Source organism: Elaeis guineensis, chromosome 5, assembly GCF_000442705.2.
Source record: "Elaeis guineensis isolate ETL-2024a chromosome 5, EG11, whole genome shotgun sequence".
In the NCBI taxonomy this organism is placed as follows: Eukaryota; Viridiplantae; Streptophyta; class Magnoliopsida; order Arecales; family Arecaceae; genus Elaeis; species Elaeis guineensis.
This window is the reverse complement of record NC_025997.2, coordinates 124,337,201-124,358,264: the sequence shown is the minus strand read 5'-3', so window position 1 is coordinate 124,358,264 and position 21,064 is coordinate 124,337,201. Positions and strand designations below refer to the sequence as shown.

General features: G+C 39.2%; 1 protein-coding gene across 1 annotated transcript; it reads left to right on the top strand.

Moving 5' to 3' along the window:
* The first annotated feature begins 11,719 nt into the window (after positions 1 to 11,719).
* LOC105045970 (MACPF domain-containing protein CAD1) lies at positions 11,720 to 20,990 on the top strand. The gene is made up of 7 exons (XM_010924430.4): positions 11,720 to 12,535; positions 16,134 to 16,372; positions 16,453 to 16,648; positions 16,751 to 16,828; positions 18,946 to 19,129; positions 19,228 to 19,391; positions 20,218 to 20,990. Exons 1-7 carry the CDS (start codon positions 12,281 to 12,283, stop codon positions 20,848 to 20,850), a joined length of 1,749 nt encoding a protein of 582 aa, XP_010922732.1. The 5' UTR covers positions 11,720 to 12,280; the 3' UTR covers positions 20,851 to 20,990.
* The last annotated feature ends 74 nt before the right edge of the window (positions 20,991 to 21,064 follow it).

The window sequence follows — 21,064 nt, the reverse complement described above, 5'->3', positions numbered from 1 at the left end:
AGGGGCAAAAGAAAACGTAGAGTTTCTCGCCCTAGAAACGTTCCAAAGAGACTATGACTTGGATAAGTTGGTTGTCCCTTGCGATCCACTCATTTAAAGGAGGCCAGTTAACAAGAAGAAATGTCAAGCCCATGTTCCATCCATCATAGATGTTGTCATTGTAGATTGAAAATTGAAACGTTGACCATGCATGCATGCATAAGATATTGAACTATGGATATCCACAAGGACAATTGCACCCTGCGGTCGAGTAGATCTCTTTCTTCACTGGAAGTGGAAAAAAACATAGTTACTTTAGCCTGAGCAGGCATGCATACTTGCTCACCTCTGGGCAGCAAATTGAAACTCAATAATCTGCACCACCTCACCTCACCCCAGCCATCTCTACCTTGACTGCTGAGCCAAGCAACCAGATGATCATGTGAAATAAAGCTAACACAGATAAAATGCTCATGACTAGCAAATTCTCCAACATTTCCAAATGTTTGTCTCAAGTAATGTTGTGCAGAAATCAAAGTATAAAGCTTGGTTAACAAGCCTCAAGGTGCATGAGTGCTAGGTGGATGGTTGCACATGGCAACTTTAGGGCCCTATTCCTGCTGTCCCAATCATCTCTCAAATCGGGCACTCTGTTTCAACCTCTGCAGGTTTACTGCTGGCTCCATTAATCTTGCAATCGTCTCTGCTAGTCATCTCATGCTGTCTTTGTTCAATCAGATTGCACCTATGGATTTATCACTAGCTATTTTTGAGGTTGCAGCACTTCTTCAATTAATCATCATTGCTTATATCTCCTGTTGCGGTCAATCTCTTATCATCTATCGCCGATGAAGAGCACTGTAAAAAAAAATTCTCACAGACCGAAATTATGCCCGACAGAGATTCTCCAATGCTCAAGTTAGAAGAGAGTTGGTGAACAGCAGATAATGAGTAATTGAAATGGCAGGGTATTAGCCTAGAATTGTCTTACCAGTGCTGTTTATTTACCTCCCTTTTATAGATAATTCTGATGTAACCGTCGAATACGTGGTCCCGTTTTTATGACACTAAATTACCGGACCATAAGCATGAAGTTAATGGATTGTTTATGCCCACTAATGACCGTGATACGTAATCGATAATCATTTATAACGGTTAGGTGTATTGAGAAGACAAACCGACTATATGTCGGTAATAGTGATAAGCTGGTAGTCCTAGAGATCCGAATGAGCATCGATCAGTAACTCTGATATGCCGATGGTCTTCGGTCGGAGTTGTCCGTTATTGGTTGCTATAACCGACTGTTGGTCGGTCAACCGATTGTGAATCGGCGCAATGTATTCATTCAGTCAATGTAGAGTCAGAGTCGGGGGTCGGTTGAATTGTCCCAATAGTTGTCCCCCACTCCCAAGTCCAAGATAGTCCGATGTGTATATTATCATGTGATCTGTCATATTGGACGAAGAGAGTCGTCATATGTCGTCTCGAGCTCTGACTCGACTGCTGATGATAATGACTTTTCGGAGTACAAGAGATCTCCGGCTATTTTGTTGTTTCGATAGCTGTGAAATCATTATTGAGCCATTGTTTCAGAAAGATAATTTGGCGCTAGACGATTTAATTCTGATTAGTAGATCTTGGCCACGTATCCAAACATCATTAGATCGGAGCTGTTCACGTGGATAACAGTGAGGTGGCACGATTTGGAGCAGGTGCATCGAACCGTCCGACCAATGGTTAGTCTGGATGTTGCCACTTGTCGTCATCTGATGAGATTAAGATTTGACCGATTTCATCCGAACCGTTGAGGGATTCTATATATATGGAGTCGCTTTCAGTCAAATTTTTACTTTGCATTTGTCACTATCCTCTGTAACGGAAGGTTCTGTTGGAAGATCGCCCCAGTACCAGAGCTCCAGGGTTTCTTCTTCGTCCCTTTTTAACTTCAGATCAAGTTTTCCTTCTCCTTGGGTCCATCTTCTCTTTGAGTTTTCATTTTAGGATTTTCTCTAGTTTTTCATCTTTATGGCTAGGGCTTCTTGTTCTCGGGATAGTTGGTCAAAGAATCTGACCGACGACTCTCCTTTGGGTCTGAAAGTGGAGACTTCTTCCCTATCCAGATCCAATATCGAACGGCTTCGAAAGCAGTATCATATCTCGAAGCAGTATCAGCTCTTTGCTCCTAGCGCGGACGATTGGGTTAATTCTTCTCCTCCGGGTCAGGTTGCATTTTATGTCGAAGATCTTCAGGCCGGTCTTCGATTTTTGATTTTGGAGTTCGTCTGGAATCTTCTAGACTACTACAATCTCTATCCAGCTCAGCTGGCTTCGAACTTCATCTGGCTGATCATCAATTTTGCTTTGTTATGTCGGCTCATACCGACTGAGCCTCGTCCTTCTCTCTTTCGAATTTTCTTCATCCTTCATTCTCATCCCAAGGCCAAGGGTTGGTGGTTCTTCAACACAAAAAAAGACTTTTCTTTCATCATCAGTCTTTCATCGTCCATTCATGGATGGAAGAATCAATTTTTTTTTTGTTTCTTCTTCTTCTTCCTGGGGCTTTCCTTCGTGGTGGGGTGATCCAAGGATCGATCCCAACGAGAATAGTCAGGTTGAGGTCGATGATCGAGAAGATTTTCACTGACTGAAGGATATGGTAGTTCCACCACAGCGAGAGCTGATGACCAATCAAGTTCTCTACAATGCCGACCTTAGTTCGATCACCTCTTTAGGTATAACATAGTCGGCTATTTACTTTTTGCTTTTATTTATTTCTGAACTGTACTAACTTTTTTGTTTTGATTGCAACTATGCAGCCGAGGGCACGAGTGTCGGCTGCTGATATTCGTCAGCATGCTGCCAAGAAGAAGGCAGTATCTAAAGCTGGACCATCCCGACCGTCGAAGAAGGGTCGAGTAGTTACTCCATCTGCATTGGTGAGGAAATCCGACATTCTGTCGGAGTCAGTTTCCGAGCTAGTTTTGGCATTGTCGGCCCTGACTCCCTGAGGTGCCGTCCACTGAAGATGGGGCGGCAAAAAAGATGGAGCTACAGCAGTACTGTCGGCAGCTCCATCTGCTGAAGCTCGGATCGAGGCGAAAGTCGCAGTCAAGCCAGAACGATCCACAGCTATTCCAGCTGTTCCGACAGTGGAACATTCTCGGGCACAGTTGTGCACCGACTTTTCTGCATTCTTAAGCGCGGGGCTGTCGACAGAAGATCGGGGGAAAATGCCGGTGACTTCGGCTGACGATGGATCATCGACGGGCCATCTCGTTCTCTTCGACATCAGAATTTTCGAGGGTGAGTCGGTCTTGGCCAATCCAGCATTAGTCAAGTGGCTCATCCAAGCTGCTCTACTCCTAATTGATCAGAAGAACAGGAAGAACCAGACAGTAGCCGAGATATTTTTTTTTCCTTTAATCCGATAATACTCGGGATAAGTTTTTTGATTCATCTTTCATTTTTTTTTTCAATCTGATCTGACTTATCTTCTGCTTTCAGTGGACGCACGATATGCATGACCTGGAGGTCGGCTATTAGAAAATTGCTGACTTCCGTCGGTCATGGATGGACAAAGTGGCGGTCGCCAATGCTGAAAAGACAGTTGCCTTTGAACAACTCCAGGTGGTGACTGAGCGGAAGGTGAAGCTTCAGGAAGAAGTCTCTTGTTTGACCATCGATCTACAATCTTCCAGAGCCGAACTTGAGTTGGCTCATCAAAATGTCTTGTCTCTTGAATCGCAGATCAAGAGCAAAAAATATTCCATCCATCGGCTTCGACGGGAAAGGGATGATTGCATTGATGAACTCGAAACCGAACGTGAAAGGCATCGGGCTAGCCTGAAAATGTTGGCATTGGCCGATGCTAAGTCAGCCTCCGCAAGAGCTAATACGGAGTTAGCAAAAGCTGAAGCAGAGTCGACAAGGGAAGCTCTGAACCAAACCATCGAGAACTTTAAGAATTTGGAAGAGTTTAAGGAAGAAATCTTCGAAGACGGGTTCGCCTCTTACTGCGTCAGGTATGAGGATGGTCGAGATGCGATCAGAAAGTTGTTCTCAAATCTGGATTTAAGTAGAATCATTCCTCCTGCACCGAAAGATGAAGCTGCCGAAGAAGGAGCTGCACCAACTGAAGATGTTGCACCGATTGCACCAGAAGATGTTCCGGTTGTCAATGTTGCACTGGAGCAAGGAGATGGAGACGATGACTGATGATCGGTGTAGTGTTTTTATTTTCTTTTTGTAATTATAAACTTTTATAATCTGACTTCGGTTTAATTTTATAATTTTTTTAATGAATAATTTTTTTTTCAAATATCAACTCTTTCTTTTCTGTATATTTGCAATATCATAGAATTATCATTTGACTATCGAATATCGCTCGAAAAATCGAACGTTCAGTAGTACTTGTAGAATTATTTGTTAGTCTAGTTTAATAGTCAAATATCTATTGACATACTTTACCTTTTAGGTATCAGGATAAATGGTAATAAGTCAAATTCCTTCGGTCGATCATAGTCGGGTTAGTATGTCTAGTTATTTGATAATAGATGGCAAGCCGAATATCCTTCAACCGACCGTAGTCAAGTCGCTATAATTCCAATTCAACTTAGGTTGTATTGGTATAATGTTCTACTTAGTTAAAATTAAGTCGGCATAAATAATCATTCGATTAGAGTCGACTTTTACAATGAAAAGTCGAAATATAGTCAGCATCGAAATACACTCAGTTTATCAGCTTTTACAGTAAAAGCCGAGATATATTCGATGTGTCAGTTTTCACAGTGAAAAGTCGAAATATAGTTGATAGGAATTGACCGTCCATTCATTGGTTTAACATTACTTTGTAGTCGTCTGAAATTTTTGTGATTCTAAAATTCAATGTTTCATTCTAAATACTGTACATATGAACAACTTTATTGATGATACATCTTTAAGTTGTCAGCATTTCATGTTTGTGGAATAGCTGTTCCTTCAAAAGTTTTCAGCCGATATGCATTCGATCTAAGTGTTTCAGTGACTCTGTAGGGTCTTTCCCAATTTGGAGATAATTTCTCCTGGTCCAAAAGCTTTGAGACTTCTGCCTTTTTTAGAACCAGATCTCCTGGATGAAATACTTTCGACCTAACTTTTGTATTATAGTATCAGATTATCCTTTATCGATATATTGTCATCCGAACTTGAGCTTGTTGTCGGACTTCTGGAAGTAGATCTAGATCGGCTTTTCAACATTCTGAATTATTTGGCTCACTGTATTGCTCCATCCTTGCTGATGGTAATCTGATCTCAAGTGGGATCATCGCTTCAATTTTATAAGTCAGATTGAATGGCGATTCTACCATTGGCATGCGAGGAGTCATTCGATATGCCCATAAAATCGGATATAGCTCTTCCACCCAAAGACTTTTAGCTTCATTCAGTCTGATTTTGAGTCCATACAGGATTGTTCGGTTTGTCACTTTCACTTCATCGTTGGATTGTAGATGGCCGACTGATGTGAGTTTGTACGTAATGTGAAATTTCACACAGAACTCTTTGAAGTTCTGATTGTTGAATTATCGGCCATTGTCAGTGATGATGGTGTGTGGTGGACTGAATCTGCATATGATTGATTTCTGAATGAATTCTTTCATCTTACTTTCAGTAATTTATGTCAAAGATTTAGCTTTCATCCATTTAGTGAAGTAATCAATGACGATCACTATAAACTTTTTCGGACCAGATGTCGGAGGAAAAGGACCAAGTATGTCAATTTTTCATTATGAAAGTGCCATGATGCAACAATTGATGTCAACTGACTGACCGGTTGGTATTATATATTTGCATATTTCTGACATGATTTACACCTTCGGACAAATTCAACTGTATCTTTCTTTATGGTGGGCCAGTAATATCTTTGTTGTAAGACCTTGTAAGCCAAAAGTTTACCCCCCAAGTGATTTTCACAAATCTCTTTGTAAACTTCTCTAAGTGCATAGTCGGTATCTGTCGGTCTCAAATACTTCAATAAGAGAAGAGAGAACAACCTCTTATATAGTTGGCCATTCATCAAAATATATTGCGAGGCTATCCATCTGAGTCATTTGGCTTTTGAGGGATCCGTAGGTAGAGTTCCATTAGTTAAGTACTGGACAATCGGATTCATCCAGCTTAGTTCATCATTGATCTGTAGCACTTCTTCGACTTTATTAATACTCGGTTGTTTAAGATATTCGATGAATGTCTGATCCAGCGAGTTAAAAGAAGTAGTTGCGAGTCGCGAAAGTGAGTCAGCTCGGGCATTCTCTACTCTTGGGATGTGAAAGATCTCAAAATATTTTAAAGTGAACGTAAAATCTTTCACCTTCTGAAGATACTTCATTATAATAGGATCTCGGGTTTCAAATTCATCCTTGACCTATCCAGCAATCAATTATGAGTCGGTGAAGATCTTCAGGTTATCGATGTCAAGCTCTTTGACAATCTTCAAGCCGGCTAAGAATGCTTCATATTCGATTTGATTATTCGAAGCTTTAAAATTAAATCGAAGGTCATATTCAGTTATAACCCCTTCGAAATTGATAAGGATAAAATCAGCTCTACTACCTTGTGCATTAGATGCTCCATCAATATGTAGCATCTATACCGACGTTAAGTCGGACTCGAGAGTTGTAACTTTCTTTATTTTGTCATTAGCTTCATCTTTAAGATTATTATCTGGAATTGTACACTCAACGATGAAGTCAGCCAAAACTTGCATCTTCATCGATGGACGTGGGTGATATTGTATATCAAATTTATTGAATTTTATCATCTACTTTATCATTCGATCTAAAGTATCAGACCGGTATAAAATTATCTTCAACGACTGATATGTCAAGATGATAATAGGATGTGCTTGAAAATATGGACGAAGTCACTGTGATGATATGATTAGAGCATAGATCATCTTTTTCGTTCTTGAATATCTTACTTCGATATTGTGAAGCACCTTGCTAGTGTAGTAGATTGATCATTGAATTTGATTTTCATCCTCTTGGACAAGCACTGAACTAACCGCCTCCATTGATGTCGCTAAGTAGAGATACAAAGCTTCTCCGACCTTTAGTTTTATAAGCAACGGTGGAGATATCAAATATTTTTTTAGATCTTCGAAGGATTGTCGATACTCGTTTGACCATATGAAGTTGTTTGATTATCTCAAGATCTTGAAAAAAGGCAAACATCTTTCTGTCGACTTTGATATGAATCGACTGAGTGCGGTGATCCTTCCGTTGAGCTGCTGTATCTCTTTCTTGGAGCTTGGATGCTTCATATTGACGATAGTCTTTATTTTCACAAGATTGACCTCGATTCTTCGTTGCGATACAAGAAATTCAAAAAATTTTTCAGAAGTTACTCCAAATGCACACTTAGTCGGATTTAACTTTATCTGATATCATCGAAGTGTGCTGATGGCTTCTTTTAGATCTTGAATATGACCAGTAGTTTGAAGACTTTTCATCAGTATATCATTTACATAAACTTTCATATTTTGCCCGATTTGTACCTTGAAGATTTTGTTAACTAACCGTTGATATGTGGTTCTGATATTTTTTAAACTGAAAGGCATTACTTTATAACAGTAGATGCCTTTATCGATTATGAAGGTTGTGTGCTCCTCATTTTTGGATGCCATCTGAATCTGATTATAGCCTGTAAAGATGTCCATGAAGCTCAAAAGTCGGTGTTCAAAAGTTGCATCAACCAGTTGATCAATTTTCGACAGAGAAAAACTATCCTTCGGACAGGCTTCGTTTAGATTTGTGTAGTTGATGCAGATTCTTCATTTTTCATTAGTCTTTCTCACCATTACTATATTGATGAGCCAATCAGGATAAGTAGCTTCTCTGATGAAGCCAGCTGCGAAGAGTTTGTCGACTTCTTCATCGATGATCTTCTGCCTTTCAAAAGAAAAAGGTCTTTTCTTTTATCTCACCGGTTTAACCTTCAGATCAATGTTTAGCTGGTGGGTTATTACCTTTGGAGGAATGCCTGGAATGTCAGTAGCCGATCAAGTAAAAATATCGACATTTGCTCTTAGTAAATTTATTAGTTATTGTCGTTTTGGATCAGGCAACTGTGATCCAATTTGGATCATCTTCTCAGGATCCTCTTCTTTTAGTGAGATGAAAATCAGTTGTTCGACTGGTTCATCTCTCTCTTCATTTTTTTCTTTGGTCTAATTTATATACGGACAAAGAGTCTTCAGATTGATTATTTTGTATGAAAACTAGGAAGCAACGTCGGACAAGTTATTGATCGCCATGCATCTTTCTGACTCCGTTTCTTATTGAAAATTGGACTAGTTGATGATAAGTTAAGACTACTACTTTCAGAGCATTAAGTCCAGGTTATCCAAGTATGGCATTATAAGTCAAAGAAACTCGAACAATCATGAATATCATGAGAACAGTACTCTGTTGTGATTCAGTTCCTATGGTCAATGGGAGAGTGATTTCTTTTTCCATAATAATCGTATCTCCAGTGAAGCAGACTAATGACGTCGAGACTCTCCTGAGTCGATCAATCAGTAGTCACATTCGGAAGAAAGTCAAGTAAAACAAAACATCCATCGAGCTTTTATATCCACTAATTTTTTTTTTACATTATAATTTATTATCATTGTTAAAATAATGACATCATCATCATGAGGAGTTTGTATTCTCCAAACATCATCTTTCGAAAAAGTAATTACATTGTCGAGTTATCGTTTCTTCGTCGACTCTTCTTTGAAAGTTATCCCCCAATTTTTTTGTCGTCTAAAGATTATGTTGATTACTTCCATCGTTGGTCGATTGTCGAGTGTCTCCTCAATTTGTGGCTGAGATTGTTGGTCGGTGGGAGGTTGAGTCGGGCGATCTCGTCGAAATTTTTTAAAGTAGCCTCATCGAATTAAGATCTCTATCTCGTCCCTAAGCTGGATACACTATTCAGTATCGTGACCGTGATCACGATATAATCAAAAGTATCTCTTCCTCTCTTGGCTCCTCGATGGCGCTTTCATTGGTGGGGAGTATCGTAAGTACTCCTCTCCTTCGATCTCCATCAGGATCTGTGCACGGAGAGCAGAAAGAGGAGTATAGGAGTCATACCTGCTGTAGTTATTCGGCTTCAGACTTTGTCGTCGAGGTGAAGCTCGCTTATTGATAGTCGGCCTACTTGATTCGGTCGGAGCCTCACTTTTCTTTTATTTCTTCTTCTGAACTTTTTCGTCTGTCTGACGTTGGTCAGAAGCAGCTTCATCCGCATGAATGTACTTATATGCGCACTCTAGAAGTTCAGCATAGTTTCGAAGGAGAGTCTTGTCTAGAGAGTAGGTGAATTTCGATCCCCTCAGACTCTTCTTCATGGTCGAATGGCCATGTCTTTATTGAGGTCCCTGACCTCAAGTGTGGCTGCATTGAACCGAGCCACAAAGTCTCTCAACGTCTCTATCTCATCTTGCTTGATAGAAAAGAGACTATCTGATGTATGTAGCGGCCTTCAGCTAGTACTGAAGTGGGCCATGAAGGAATGCTCTAGCTGTTCGAAAAAGTTAATGCTTTCCAACTGAAGCCTGAAATATTAGGCTCGAGCAACCTTCTCTAAAATTGTCGGAAAGCCAATACACAAAAGGGCATCAGTTGCCCTTTGAATCATCATGGAAGCTTTATAGCTCTCCACATGGTCGATCAGATTGGTGGAGCCGTCGTATGGGTCCATCTATGGTATTTTGATCCGAGATGGAATCGGTTCATCCAGGATGCGTCGAGAGAGAGGCTGGGTAGCGTAGAAGTCATAGTTGTTGGAGGATTTCCGATCTTTCACATGAAGTCAGGCAAGCTGATGATTAATCTCTTTGAACTTGCATTCATGATCGTCAAGTTGCCGTTGCTGGAAAACTTCAGGGGTAGAATCCCTTGAAGAGCTTAAAGAGGGAGAAGCAGAAGGTGTCCGCGATCACTTTCCCTTCCTGATACTGTGTAAATGAGAAGGAGAGGGAGAACACCGTGAATGATGGGTGACATAATGGGAGTGCTGAGAATGCAGTTGCTCGTCTCGATAGGAGTGTCAAGACGGTGGTCGCTCCAGAGATGAGGAGGGTGAGCGCCGTGGAGGATGGCGACTGTGTCTGGATGGCATTAACTGAGCCACCGACGGCTGCTACTACTGGAGGTTTTGAACTACCTCTGTCAAAACCTTCATTTACTGTATGAGTGCAACAATTTGTACGTCTGTGGTGACCACAGGATGCGAAGAACTAGGCTCTGCCACTGGAGGTGGGGGAGAAATATCTTTCCGATGGAAAGACTGTCTCACCGATCCAGTCAAGTATTGAGCTCTGATTTTCAGCATGGTTGATCGTAGTTTTTTTCTACTTGGCGCGCCAATCTGTTGCGGTCAATCTCCTATCATCTGTCATCGGTGAAGAGCACCTGTAAAACAAAATCCTCACAAATTGGAATTGTGTCCGACGAGGACCCTCCGATGCTTAAGTTAGTGAAAAGTTGATGAACAGCAGATAGTGAGTAATTGAAATAGCAGGGTATCAGTCCAGAATTATTTTATCGATACTGTTTATTTACCTTCTTTTTATAGATAATTCTGCTGTAATCATCGAGCACGTGGTCTCATTTTTTATGGTGCTAAATTATCGGACTATAATCATGGAGTTAATGGGTTGTTTATGCCTACTAATGACCGTGACACGTAATCGATAACCGTTTATAACGGTTAGGTATGTTGAGAAGATAGACTGACTATATATCAGTAATAGTGGTAAGCTGGTAGTCCTGGAGATCTGAATGAGCATCGTCGGTAACTCCGATATGTTGATGGTCTTCGATCGGGATTGTCCGTTGTTGGTTGATAATAGCTGACTGTCGATCGGTCAATCGATTATGAGTCGGCACAATGTGTTCATTCGGCCGATGTAGAGTCGGAATCTGGAGTCGGTTGAATAGTCCCAACATCTTCATACTTGTATGTAGCTTCTTCAAAGAGCAGCACACTAGCTTTCTCTTGTAAGGGTTTGGATTGTATCTTTCTAATGAAAGAATGATTGATATTTTTCTAAGGTATCGACTATTGAATCGCATCTTGCACAAATCTTTAAGCATTTTAAACTTCTTTATTTATTTGTTAAAGTGACTATTGTGCAAAGGAAGATAAATCATTCTTTAGCGTGAAATACAACCCCAACCTCCGTTGTAGATGTACTATTTGTAAATAATCTCTAATTTAGATAATAAAAGTTGAGTGGCTTTTTATCTCCCTCATCATCGGGGTGGTGGGACTCACAAATCCTCACAACTTCTTGATGGTCAAGCCATTAAAAATTTCCTACTAATTAGACTTGAGAATTACGCCAACTTGTAAAATAAGTCTGGTTTCCTCTCCTCACCTTAAATGGAAACGCATAACAAGCTGATTGATGAAAGCTCACTATTCTTCCAAACAATTAGAATAAAAAAAAGCCTTCGTGTGAGAGGGAACGTGTACCATCGATATCTTGTAAGGTACAGGTCACCAAGAGTTGCCCCATTTTAGCAGACAATCTTCCTACCATAAACACAGCTTCATCTCCGCACGCACGTACAGTTAGTCTTCCTTTTTTTCTAAACAATTTCTTAATCCTAATTTAGATAATAAATCAGACATCCAATCTTGGAATTAGTCAAAGACTGCGTGTGGTGTGGACACATCACGGTTGGTCTAACAAATCCCATCAATCTAAAGTACCAAAGCTCCTCGTCCGGAAAAGTCCGATCCCCACAGTCAAAGCGCAGTTAGATGAGAGAGAGAGAGCAGCTCGAGTCCTCAAAGGCTTTATTATCAACTTCTTGGAGCTGGACGGGTGGGGAGAGAAATGAGGTCTTTTTAGGCTCTACGGTTAAAAGGAATCCCTCGCCCTGAGGAAGTTTAAAAGAGCGTTTTATAATCCTTTTAGCTTCAAGTCTTTTAATCCCTGTCCCAAAAATATTTTAATTTAGTTGAGGGAAGCGAGATCCGCGGTTTGGAAATTGGGGCTTAGGGTTTTAGCTATGTGGAAGGAATAAAGAAGGAAGAAAGGTGCTTCTTTTCGCAGGATCCGAGAAATTAAGCTCGAAAGATTGGAAAAAACGCCGTCAAAAGATTCGGTCTTCGATCCTTCCCGGGGGTTTCTGAGAACCACTAGATGGAGAGATCGGTCCTGGAGATGGATGCAAAGGGATCTGACTGGGTCTTTTGGGATTTGGATTTAGGTTTGGAGTTTTAGGTTGTGTAGATTCTTGGCTTTGTCCGGAAGGTGGTGAGGATGGAGGAGCATGCTGCTCTTCGCACTATTCAGAGTTCAATCCAGGCTCTGGGGAGGGGTTTTGATGTTAACTATGACACACGGTTGCTCTACTGCAAGGGGGTTGCCGGGTCGAGGCTTGTTGAGGTCGATGAGGAGCATACGAGAGATCTGGGGGTGTCTCACAGTCTGATCGTGCCCAATGTGTCGAGAGATGTTAGGTGCTCGTGCGTGAGCGGCGGTCGGGAGAGCAACGGTGCTTGCGGGTTCTATGAGGTATGGTGCAGACTCTCCTTGATTTCCCTAATTGTTCCTTTCACTGAGTTTAATTTGTGTTGTCGTCTCTGTGATGATTCCTGTTAAATGCTACTGCATATTGGTCGCGGATTTATGATGGGAAGTAAATTATTGCAAGGGAATTTAGTTTATGTGAATTGTCATTTTAATATGTGATTTTTGTTTGAATTATTTAATTTTCTTAGAATGCTGTTATTATAGTTGTTGAAAATCTTGCTTTAGTTCTGTGATGTAATTAATGAGAATTAGAAATGTATAATACACATGAAAGATTGGAACAATGATTTGTAACTGCTACATGTTATTTCAAGAAATATTGCTAACATAGGATTGGTCCTGTATGAGATCAGTTGTCTGTTTTAGGATAAGTTTTGAGATCGCCAGCAAAATATGTGGGAATACACTCCACTTGGTCATTGTTTTCAGTGTTGTTTTAGGCTCATTGGATTAAATTCTAGTGTATATCAACATTTTTAATTTTATAAGCTTCTTTAACATAACTATTTGCATGTTTCAGTGTCTTTTTGAGTCAACAAAAGGTCTGTAAACTAATTTGATTTAGTACCAATCAGTTGTTGGATTTAATAGTTAATCTTTGTTCAAGAGTGTTTTTTTGTGGGCATGTATGATAACTAAGAAAACAATAAGGGTCATTTTTGATTGATGCTCAAAAGGAGAATGAAAATAGTAAGATTTGCTGTGCCGGTCGGTACCGTACCATATTAAGCATACTGTATTGTATGAGTACTGAATTGGCACCAATACTCGGTATGTCTTGCCCTCTTGTATCTACTATATATTGACATGATAATAGGATGGTACTGGTATGGGGTTCAGTATTGAGACGGCAAACCTCAGATAGCAAGCTTGTTCGATGCATCATGCGATAGAGGAGAATTCAGTCCATAATTAACTCAAAGGGTAGTTCCTTTTCCGATTAGAAGCACTGATGTGTAAGAAGTCACATATGACTTTATAAAGCACCACAAGGAAAGAAGTCAGGCTGAAGTTTTCAAGATTGAGAAATTATTTTTTAACATGCATTATAGTTCTTAATGAACATAATTTTGCAACATATGATCAGAATGGTTATTGCAGTTTAATTTTTTAAACTTAACCATGGAACCCATGATGGCCATTTGATTGAAGCTGACCGCCTTACATGGTTCTGAGGGAAAAAGGTATTTTCATAAAGCAGTAATGTTAAAGGTTTGTCAAGTTCTGCTTTGGGTTATTTAAGGATTTTGTAGAATCTTATCTTTGACATAGAGACCTTTGTCTTTCTCATTTCTGGTTGATTAATATGGTGGAAGAATATAACTTTTGATAGAATTTACTGTTTGGTATGTTAGCTCTGTAGCATGACAAATCAAGGTTTCAGGACTGAAGCTTTCTATGAGCTAAGCCACATATATTGGTCAATGACTATTGACTATTGTTCACTGATTTTCAGGTTTTATATACCTTCTCTTATGGATTAAAAACCCTTTATAGATTCAAGGGTTAGCCGTTTAACCAACAAGAAAATTACCTTCTTTGTATCGCCAAAATGTCATGGCTACCTTAAAACAATTCTAGGCAATATATTGCCATGCCTTTTAAAACCAGGAAAGGGAATGTGAGCAAGAGCAAGATTGGGTCTTGATGGCGGGACCAATAAGTTTTATTTTTCTTATAGTTCAAGGTATTAGAGTATAGAGAGGGTGGAAATATAGTTTGGAATGGTTTTTCAACCAAAAATTTTCAACTCTTTCTTCAAAGCTCATATCCAGAAGGAATTAAATGAGCCACATATTTGTTCTAGAATGGAGAGGTTAAACCTGCTCGATTTGGGTATCCAACTATGAAAATTTTGGTTTTAGATATCCAACACTCAAATAGTTGGTGTTAAAATATTTTGGCCGAGCAATATGTTCCAAGCCTTGTGCCGTATGCATAGTATTGTTTTAAAATTATTACTCTCCATAACCTTTATTTAAGAGGCAATCATATAAATTCCTGTTATCCTTCCCCCTCTATCTTTGCCTTTTTTTAAGCCCATGAGTTTCTTTTAAACCTGGCAATTTCCTAACCTTCGATCTTCTATTCACCAATTGCACAATGGGCTTAGTGCTGTAAATGGGTCAGACTTGGGTCTGAGCCATGTTGTATCTGCATCCAAACTTGATAAGAAAAATTGAGTTTGGATCCATCAAAATCAGTAAACACTGAACTAGCTTCCAAACTTGATTAATATTTAGATTCAAGTTTTCTTGAGGTTCAACTTAGCACATGATTTTTATGCACCAACTAGTCGACATTTAGCAATGTGCAAAACTGCAAGGACTGTTATCACAATAGTCTTCCATAAATAGCGAATCTTGTTAGTTTCTGGTGGGAAAGAAGGATGATCTGAGAAGTGAATAATTGGTTTTGAAAAATAAATCTAATCACTTTATAACAAGGTTTGCCGCCGGATCCCGTACCAATATATCCTATTACAATGTTTGTATGCGGTACGGTACGAGACAGTAAGGCGTATTGAGTGTCTGTATGGTACGAGACTGCATACTGGTTCGGTATCGGTACGGCAAACTTTGCTTTAGAAACATATTTGAATTTTTATTTACATCTAGATCGATTAAAATGTAAGCAAAGTCTAAGTATTGGCTTGGATTTGGAACTGAAATAGCAATAGGTGAGAGTTAAGGAGACATGCATGCAGGAAAGACATAATTCCAAACAAGAAGAAAAGGAATTAACACAAGTCATGTGCCTATTCTCTTTATATTTCTATCTTTATACATATATGTATGTATCAATGTTTTTGTATTTGAACATAGCTGCATCAGCATTTAATCAAATAAGAAATCAGATCCAATATATAGAATCCGACTTCAGTTTGATAAGGTTCTTGCAAACTTAACTTGGATCCATACTGCGATTATTATAAAATAGTCAGATCAGATTATTGAGTTTTCGGGTATCATTTACAACCCTGAGTGGGCTATCCACATGTCTGGAAGAAAAGAAGTTAAACAGCCGAGAATCTTGTGAAAAGCATCGATGCACCTTGGCTCTTATAATGCTTATTGGTCATTGAGGAGAAAGGAGCACTATCATCTTATTGCTTGTTTTAGTAGTGAATTGTTTTAACCTATTTTCCAGAATCTCTGTCACTGAGGAGAAAGGAACACTACCACCATCCTGCTTGTTTCAATTGTAAGTTGTTTTAGCCATTGTCTAGAATCTCTCATCAAGGAGAAAGGAACACTATCACCATGCTGCTTGTTTCAGTGGTAAATTGTTTGGACCACTGTCCAAAGTTGCCCATACCCTTCCTTGCCGCATCATTCATAAAGTATTTTGCAATATGACAGCAGGCGGACAATGAAGTTATGTTCTATTTTTTTCCAGTTCACAGTAGCTCGTGCTATCCTGGCTATATTTTTTTTCCAGAAAGTGAAGATGGTTTTTTCCATATTGTATATTATATGCTGATTATAGTATGATGTGAAATGTTCTATTTCCTTGCTGAGTATCTTAGATGATTGGTTATGACCGACCCTCCACCTCTCACCCAAATGAGTGAGTGCAGATGGCAGAATATTTTAACAGAAAAGCTGATCTGCTGGGAAATTGTCCCATAGGAAGCTTCAATTCTGCATTCAGCTTTACTGGATCAAAGAAAGTTGATGCTGCATCTACAAAAAGCCTTGCAATGGAAGGGATGTTCATCCCTTTATGTAAGGTTTACTTGGTAAAACAACCTCTATCATTACAAGGAGAGGTGAGGCATGCTGTGCCACTTTCATGGGAACCGTTGTCATTAGCAAGGTAAATATACAAATGGTGTGGTGAAGGAGAGAAAAATTTTTGCGACAATAAAAGACATTTAAAATTATACTTGTTTACAGATTTATTGAGAATTATGGGACTCATGTCATCACATCCATTACTATTGGCGGTAAGGATGTGATTTATGTCAAGCAGCACAGTTCGTCACCCTTATCATCAATGGAAATAAAGAACTATATCCAGGACATTGGAGACCAAAGGTTCTCAGAAACTGGAAGGCATACAAGTTCAGGTCCATTGAAACTGAAGGATAAGGCTAGTGCTTTGTGTTTTTTTCACTTGGAAATTGCTCGTGAACATTTTATGTAGCCTGTATTGTGCATCGGCTTAACATATTTGTACCGGATGGATTGCCAGGCTGTAGATCCTTTTGTGTTCAACAGTCAAGGAATATACCCGCAACCACCCAGTGCTCCATATCTTACTGCAAAGGAGGTAGTACAACATATATACTTTCTTATTCATATTTTACAATTGCTGTTGTATCTCTGACTTATAGATGCATGTAAAGGCTACAAATTGCCTCCCTTAACAACAATTAAAATTTCTTCACCACCATGATGGTGTTATGACTGGGGAAATAAGGAAAAGGGAATGAAATTAGTGAATTAGAAATTTAAATATTTCCAAGAAGATGATGTACGTCACCAGCTTTCCTGCATTTATATGCATGCAATATAAGATATGGAGGTGATCCTAGATCATGATATCATGGTAACAATTGCAATATGGAAATTGAAACCAAACCAAGCTGCTTTCCATATGAGAAATTTGTTTGATGTGTCCATTGATATTTAAATCATATACATACTATTTCACGAACATACTCAAGTATTTATAAGCAGTTAGATATATTGTTTTTTAATTTTATTATGTATATGTTATATCAGGAAAACTTTTATAGAATAAGCATATCTCTGTAGAATGTATCAAACTGATAACTTATGAATGTTTGTGACTCTTTTGCGATGGCGATTGCTACAGAATATCTTCTTCCAAAATGTGTTCTGGCATTCAGACGTGGCTAGAAGAATTTTTTTTCAAATGTTGGTTCTCTTCATTTCAATAACTAAGATCAACAAGTAGTTGCGGATGAATCTGCAGAAGGGTCTCCTTGTTACTGAAAATAAATCCTTGATCTATCGAAGGAGGTCTGAAATTGGCCATTCGTCATAACCATCATGTTGAAATCCCTGGGCACTCTTTGGGCTTTCCTTTTGTGCATTCTCGAGAGAAACTAGCAGCTAGGCCTTAAGTCATAAGGTCCTATAGAAGGTGGTTCACCCACCTCCAAGAGAAGGATAACTATCTACAATTGTCCACATGTCCAAAGGCTATCACAAGCTAGAGCAATCTGAGGTCACCGAGAAGCTTGCATTTTGAAAATATGTTAGTATATAGCTAGGGTTGCATGATCACTTGTGACTGCTGAATACTCACTACTTTAGATACTACATGTGTGACCAATGAATTGGTCACAAAAGTGATGCTTATGACTTTGTCCAAGTTTTACATGATTGATGCTGATCAAGCTTGCGCTCATACTTTGATGGCCATACCACAAGCAGACCAGAGCCCATATGTGTGAGGTCCATGGCCAGACCTTAGTCTTCATCTCCCGTACTTATGAATAATCTAGTACGGTGATGTGCCACATCTGTACAGGCCACTCTCCAAGTTTATGATTGGCTAAATCCAAAATTGATTTGGTTTAAGAAGTACATAATTAGTTTAATGAAGTTCTATGCAAGAAAGAAGTTTTGAATCCTCTACCACGTGTTTTGGAACTAAGCTGTTGACCAAGAACATGTCACGCCGAAGGAGTTTTACTAACAGTTTCTGCAATCTCAACTGAAAAAATAATTACAAAGATAAAATAAAAGCAAAAAACAATTAAATCAAGAAAAATTATCAGATTAATAAAGATTGTATTGTACTGGTTGCGATCTTTGGAGATGGAATTGTGATGGATACTATTAAAAAATATTTTCTCATTTTTCTGAATGCAGTAAGTCTTTGGGTAAACTTTGTAAAATCTTTCTTTGGGTAAACTTGGTAAAATCTTAGTTTAGTCTGAAGATTGCCCATTAAAGTTGAAGTGTATTTATCAAGTTACATGAGTAATAGGAAAAATTTTTAATAGATGGGGATCACAAGTATTCATGCTTTCTTCACATGTATTAGATGTATGGGACATTAGTAAACATGATTTAAATTTAGCCCTTGCGGTCAATTGCTGTCATTTTTAGCTAAGATCAGCTGAAACCACGAGTGCTGTCTTAAACTAAATTCGTCAATTTCAGCAGAAACCTAAACTAATTGCTCTTATTCTAATTATTATCAGTCTAGTTAGTGAAACAGACTTCTGTTCGATTTGGATGGGACATTCATCTATTATGCTTATTCTCCATGAGTTTATTAGTAACATAAAGATATACCAGCAAATGTCAAGTTGCTCACTTGTGGCTTATATCTAATCCTTGGCAGTTTTTAAGCATCGAGCAATGTTTTAATGTCTGAGCCTCCATTTTCTGATGCAATTGTTGATGCAGGATGTTACTGTCATTTTCAGAAGAAGGGGCGGAGATGATCTTGTCCAAAGCTACACCAACTGGGCAAGAACTGTCTGTTCAGCTCCGGATGTTATTGAAATGACTTTCAATCCGATCACTTCTCTTCTTGAAAGCATCCCTGGGAGGGACCATCTAACGCGGGCTATCAATCTTTATCTGGAGTGTATATATTCCACCCTTGCACATGGGTTTCTTTTTCAAATTATGTTCATGGGATCTTTATATGTCTAACCTGAAAATATTCTCCATTTCCATTTGCAGATAAGCCTCCAATCGAAGAGCTACGGTATTTTCTAGAGTTTCAGGTCCCCAGAATTTGGGCCCCAGTTCGAAACGAACTTCCAGGCCATCAAAGAAAAGAGCCAGTCTGCCCACATTTGCAGTTCAGTATTATGGGGCCAAAGCTTCATGTCAGCCAAGAGCAGGTGTGCTTTTCATGCGGTACATGGAATTGAATAGAGCCGTTAGAATCACAGGGTAGATACTGGCTTCTATTATTGGAATGTTTTAAACTCTATCTTGGGGAATGCTGCCTTCATTTTTCCTTTTCATGCCCTTAAAGATACATAAATGCTATGCACGGTTATGCAAAAAAATATGTGAATTTAGCAACAAATTTATTGGTAATAATTTCTATAAACAAGTGTCATCTGAAATTGATAAAACTTTTTCTTGATGAATTGGAGTAGAGCAAATAATATTTTAATTGTAAAGTTGACTTTAATGACCATTGCTTATGATGGTACCTGCTTTGAAACTACGGTTGCATTGTGATATATTATACTGATTCTAATATGCTACCAGTACATGTCATGCTATCTTTGTCCTTTCTTGTTAAACCAGTTAGGAGAATTGGTATACCTTTTTTAGATGGCATCTGCTTGCAACCTGGAAAAGTATCAGAAGGATCATTAGGCATCATCATCTCTCAACATTCCGCAACTTCATATTCTGAATCTTCATATATAATAACTCTCAGTAATTGCTGTCTAAATTATTGATTATCTGAATCTATTTAATATAGAAAGGGTCATAGGCATGTTATCACGTTTAATTTTTTATGCAGTACGTACTTTGTACTGAAATTTCATCCATATTTTCTCTTGCTTTCCTTCTACTCCACGTACACTGAGCCAATGATAATTTAAAACCTTTTCTATACACAGATGACCTGGTGTCATTAAATTTTTTGGCAGTAAACCTTCTTCTTAATCCTCCTTTTCCTGTGATGCCATTTGGACAACCATGCAGGTATCCGTTGGTCGTAAGCCTGTCATTGGCCTACGATTGTGCTTGGAAGGAGCCAAGCAGAACCGGCTATGTATTCAGGTCCAGCACTTGGCGTCTCTTCCAAAGATACTTCTACCTTATTGGGACACTCATATTGCCATAGGTGCACCAAAGTGGCAGGGACCTGAGGAGCAAGATAGCCGGTGGTTTGAGCCTGTGAAGTGGAGGAACTTCTCTCACATCTGTACAGCGCCAATTGAGCACAATGAGACTTTTCTTGGTGACATCTCTGGTGTGTATATAGTCACTGGAGCGCAGCTTGGAGTTTGGGACTTCGGAACAAAGAATGTGTTGTACATGAAACTTCTCTATTCTAAGGTACCTGGATGCACCATAAGAAGATCCTTGTGGGACCACAATCCAGCAGGCCCAAACAACAAATCAAAGAGACTGTCTGCGGGAGATTCTAAGGACTCAGGTGACTCAAGTTCAGGCTCAAGCGATTCGGGGAAACTTATGAAGCTAGTCGATATGTCGGAGATGTGCAAAGGCCCGGATGATATACCAGCGCACTGGTTGGTGACTGGTGGAAAGCTTGGAGTCGAGAAAGGGAAGATTGTCTTGAGAGTAAAGTATTCATTGTTGAATTACTAATGTCAGTCGTTTTAGTTGAAAGGATGTGTTTGTTATGCATGTAAAATATGGCAGTCTGTTGGGGCTTAGCTTGGATGAGGATTTGGGTTTCTCTTAAGTGGCATTTTTACATTCTTTGCACTTCATCAAATTTTACAGCACGCTTGATGTTGTGGTTTGAAGAAGGTGCTTTATGGCTAAGCAGCTTGCTCTAAATAGGTGGATATGGTAGAAC

Excerpts from the sequence above, each read along its gene's own strand:
- LOC105045970 (XM_010924430.4), top strand. The coding sequence starts at position 12,281 with ATGGAGGAGCATGCTGCTCTTCGCACTATTCAGAGTTCAATCCAGGCT. Across the intron at positions 16,373-16,452 it reads GAACCGTTGTCATTAGCAAG|ATTTATTGAGAATTATGGGA; the intron begins GTAAATATACAA and ends ACTTGTTTACAG. Across the intron at positions 19,392-20,217 it reads TTCATGTCAGCCAAGAGCAG|GTATCCGTTGGTCGTAAGCC; the intron begins GTGTGCTTTTCA and ends ACAACCATGCAG.